This window comes from Atta colombica, unplaced genomic scaffold (genome assembly GCF_001594045.1).
Source record: "Atta colombica isolate Treedump-2 unplaced genomic scaffold, Acol1.0 scaffold135, whole genome shotgun sequence".
Lineage (NCBI taxonomy): Eukaryota > Metazoa > Arthropoda > Insecta > Hymenoptera > Formicidae > Atta > Atta colombica.
Window position 1 is genome coordinate 456,141 of NW_017259223.1, and position 4,733 is coordinate 460,873.

At 28.9% G+C, this 4,733-nt stretch overlaps 2 protein-coding genes across 2 annotated transcripts in view; one reads left to right on the forward strand and one right to left on the reverse strand.

Moving 5' to 3' along the window:
* The window catches only part of LOC108684445, a 983-nt gene extending 775 nt beyond the window's left edge, over window positions 1-208 (forward strand). The window contains exon 5 of the mRNA XM_018188764.1: window positions 11-208. Within this exon, the coding sequence (XP_018044253.1) occupies window positions 11-208 (198 nt within the window). The remainder of the gene's footprint in view (window positions 1-10) is intronic.
* A 388-nt stretch (window positions 209-596) lies between these two features.
* LOC108684461 (ABC transporter G family member 20) overlaps window positions 597-4,733 on the reverse strand; it is a 12,373-nt gene continuing 8,236 nt past the window's right edge. The window contains exons 6-13 of the mRNA XM_018188785.1: window positions 4,230-4,325; window positions 3,943-4,052; window positions 3,456-3,841; window positions 3,149-3,264; window positions 1,890-1,960; window positions 1,687-1,775; window positions 1,331-1,507; window positions 597-1,005 (exon numbers count right to left, since the gene is read on the reverse strand). Of these exons, the coding sequence (XP_018044274.1) occupies window positions 704-1,005; window positions 1,331-1,507; window positions 1,687-1,775; window positions 1,890-1,960; window positions 3,149-3,264; window positions 3,456-3,841; window positions 3,943-4,052; window positions 4,230-4,325 (1,347 nt within the window). The 3' untranslated portion in view covers window positions 597-703. The remainder of the gene's footprint in view (window positions 1,006-1,330; window positions 1,508-1,686; window positions 1,776-1,889; window positions 1,961-3,148; window positions 3,265-3,455; window positions 3,842-3,942; window positions 4,053-4,229; window positions 4,326-4,733) is intronic.

The following is a 4,733-nucleotide window of genomic DNA, read 5'->3' on the forward strand; positions in this document are numbered from 1 at the left end:
ACTTTGGTAGGAATACCCTATGCTACATACACCATGGTTGCTCATGCAACTCTGTGTCATCATTGTGGAGATCATTGTCTTCTTCGTGAGATTTTTCCTAGATGGTTTGCATATCAAACGCAATGAAATATTGCAAGCAATATTTACCTTATACAATTGGTTACAAGTCTTCTGTCTTTTTCATCAGCAAACACGACAAGTCATTTAGAAAAGTTTCAGATTTTTATAATTACAATATACATTTAGATTGTTTTAATATTATATGAATTATATAACAATATAATTCTTTTTTATACAAATATGTATAATTTTGAGTTTTTAAAAAAGCTGCGATTTAGTTTTTTTTCAAAAATATCTGACAATAATTATAATAACAAAAATTGAGAAGATTTTTATTTAATTGATTTAACAATATGTAATATAATATATTATTATTTGTAACATTCAAAATTTGACCGATCTTGGATTTCTTTATCATATTTGATTCACATATACGGTCGTGCTTTAAAATTTTCTCAATATATTTTTATTTAAATTAAAAATTGAAATCTAATTTAATTTTATATGAATTAGATTGTACGTGATATCTAAATATGTATAACAATTAGAATTATTTTATTTATTTAACTTCATTAAATTACAGTTTATATAGAGAGATTTGGTAAACTTTTTATATAATATTTATAAAATTATTTTCTTTAAATTAACCCTTCTTAAATTTAATTAGCAATATCGACAAGCTCATGAAAATGCTTATCCAAATGAGAGTAGAGATAAAGCCATAATAAACAGACGGTTCTGATATCATCCAACCCCTGGCCAGCATTGATCTCATCGAATCTGTGCTCTTCGTTAGGGGTAGTAAAAAACTAATATATTTCAAAAAGGGATGCATGCCCTCTATGGGCCAGATAATGCCGCACAACATCACAATTGGAAGAAAAGAACCCATTGCCACGTATGTGGCGCTCCTTTCATTGTCACAGAAACAGGCGATTACAAATCCTGAAAATTAAATTTGTTTTCGAATAATTTTTGAAGAAACAAAGTATATGTAATCAACAAAAGTATAGTATAATGTTTTTTTTGACAAGAAAACACTTTTTTTATAATCTCTTACATAAAATTTTTCTTCTTTTTACATTTTTACAAAGTTATTGTAACTTGATAATAATCGCGAACATTTAATAAAAATTGAGTCTGTGCAAAAGAATTATATCATTTAAATATATAATAATTATAAAAAATTTTATGTAAGAAAGTTTTGTAAAACTTTTGGGATTTGATACTTCACGCAACGATTCAATCTTAAGAATAATGAACGGATTACCGAAGCACATGCCACAAAGGCCCGTAAGGGTGGTTAATACAGCAATCCAACCAATGTCGCCTTCGCAAGTGACTTTGAAAATCGCGAATGAGACGATGAGGACCATCACAACTTGCCCGAACATTACCGTGAATTGCGTAATTACTTGACCAAAGAGAATCTCCGTACCAGTGACGCCTGTATAAGATTACAAAATTAATTATTTATTTAGTAAGATTTATTAATTTAAATTCCAGCAGATATGTGTGTACTCCAAGATTAATCTATCTAGGATTTATCTAAGATTTATCTAGGATCGGAATACATTTTTTACTTATTACGGTTTTTAATATTTTTCTCTTTTCTTATATACGGACCTGATACAAGGCTTCTTTCTAGCAGACCTTCATTTCTTTCTAGCAACATAGCGCCCGACGTCAATGCGACTGAGAGAAAGAAAATAATTCTGAAAAAACACGAATTCTTTTAATGCTAATAAATTTTTCTTGAATGAAGACATTTAAATTTAATGTATATGTACATTATTGTATTATATTGACATTAAGGTAAATATACTTACGTTAGAATCACTCCGGGCGCTGCAAAATCCGTGAAGTTAGGATCATAAGGTCCAAAGATTGGCGTTTTAAACTAACATAACAATTATAATAATAGATATAAATTGTTGTAAATAATAATTTACAAACGTAACAAAGATAATATTAAAATGCTATGTATAGTGATAGAAATTAGACAAAACATTATTTCTACTTTCATATATGGTTTTATAATCAGCCTAGTACTGGGCCATTACTGATTGCCATAGTCCAGGCGCAGTTAGTGTTTCTGATTTCTCGACATTTTTTATTTCTAGAGAAAGAGAAATACACATATAGATTTAATCGAGCAGTTTTAATTTCACAAGATTTAACTCTTACATGTTACTAATTACATCTTATTTTATATTAATACTTATTACATATATAAATTTATAGTAAAAATATATAGTAAATACATATTATACTATTATATTACATACTTAATAGATGAGAAATAAAATACATCTGTACCCAAATAAGTTTTTATAAATTAATTTAAATGCATAACTTTTTAAAAAACTTTAAAAAGAATTATTTGTTTTCAAACAAATGCTACAATTGTTACATAAAAATTAAAATATTTGTGTTCTCTCATAAATTATGAATCATTAAAATAAATTTAAACGATTTTTTATTTATTCTCTTTTCTAGAAATTATTTTTGTGATTTGAAATATCCTTAAAAAAAAAACAGGAAACATTTAACGTTATGTTAGTCAAAATAAGTTTTTATTACAAAATCATTTGCAATAGAAAAATTGAGCTCATTTTGCGTAAAAGTAGGTTTAATGATACACAATGCATGGAAAAGTTGTTCCAAGCTTTGAGTTTTCATACCAGTAATAATTCGGAATAAAATTTTTGATTTCTCGAGAAATAACAATAATTTCTCGAGAAGTGTGAAATTTAAATTTATTGTTTTTTTCAAGAATTTCTCAAGAAAGAATTCTCGAGAAGAAATACTAGGCGCAGTATTGGCAAACTACTGATGCAGTATTGGATAGATGATCCCAGTATTGGGCCCAGTACTGGTTAATCTTGGCCGTTCAGTTGACAGTCGTGTAGCGTTCGTCAAGCATTAGTTTTGTTGTAACTACTGGCGATCCTATATGAGCATATTAACATAGAGTGCGTTCCGATATTCACTGCCAGTGCTGAAACTATACAGTATACGTTACATGCGCTATAAATTTTCAGCACTGGCAATGAATATCGAAACGCGCCCATAATTGTTTACTTACGCTTATGGGTATGCTCGTTAACTTCTCGCTGTAATTGCAGGCCACAGTGACTTCCTTAGCGAAATCCAGATATGCGTATAAGAGATCCTTTTGTAATAACTGGCCTATTTGTTGATCTGCGAAGGTATATTGCGTTAGAGTAGGTATTTATATCAGAACTCTCAAATAAAAATTATGTAATTTTTTTTTATTAATTATCGGAAGATGTTTATTTTTCAAGATTGAGTCTTTTAAGATGCAACATTTAGAATGCTACATAAAAACATGAAAAATTATTTCGTTCTGTTTCACGTTCAAAGAAACTTACTAGACATGTCCATAATAATTTTCATCTCCGAGAAATTAATGTCCCATTCCTCGGCATTTCTGCCGAAATCTATCCTTGCCATAAGAGCTTCGGAATAGTTGGATGGAAACGTTATAGCTCCCCATGCCCATCCCTTTACCACTGCATTTCTGGCTTCTTCATCATTATTGTAGGGTAATAACTGTATAGTTTTTTTCTGTAAGTGCTGAAGATATCGACAGCTTAATAGCGACCAATCGCATCCGGTTCCAGGAATACACGGTTGCATACTGTTGTTGAGTTCGTGGTTGACAATGGCTAATTTTAATCCTATAGGATCCTTACCAATGGAGATGCAGAAGAGGACTATTTGGGCGACCGGTAAACCAATGATAAATAACATCATCCTGTAAGATGTAAGTGAAAATAAGAGATAAAAAAATTAGAGAATAAATTAAGAAGTGAAAGAAAATTTAATATAGAAATGTGATTAAATGAATTTGATTACCCGACGTTTCGCCACATCCATAAAAAGTTTTTCCAGATAAGAGCTTTCATATGCATTGGATTAATAGTATGTTTGGAAGAACCTTTTTCTTCCGGTGGCAATGATGACACCTATTAAAAGGCATACAAGAATAAATAAAATTTATTTAGCAATTATATCAAATTATGTAAGAAATTATTTAATAAATAATTACTTATAAAAATAATCATTAAATAGCCTTATTTTATAATTAAGTAATTTTATAATTAAGTAAAAATGCTATACATATATATATAAGAAATTATTACTTGTACATTGCCATCATCCACAATGACTACACTTTTCCGTCGACTAGATATGCTCACATTATCTCCGAATTCACCACTCATTTCATCTATTTCGTCCTACAAAACAAAGAGATATTAAAAAATGTTTTAATAAGCTATATTGAGAATACAAATACTCAAATTTTAGAGTAAAGTAGATGTCTGATCTTTAAAACATTTATTGAATTAGCCTCGGTAGTTTAAAGGTTTAGGACGCTTGTATGAAATAGAAAAGATCTGGAAAAGATCGATTTCCGGTCGAGGTAATATTTTTTGCAATAAATTTATTTATAGTTTTTCAACACACTAACATCTTTTTAATATCATATTGGATTGAACATCAAAATTAAAAATTTGCTTGTAAATTTAATTGAATTCGTGACATTATTACGATAGTTTAATTGTGTTATAAGTCGGAAAAACAATTCGGAGCGCAGTTCGAATGATTACAAATATAGTATATGCATGTATATATATATATATATA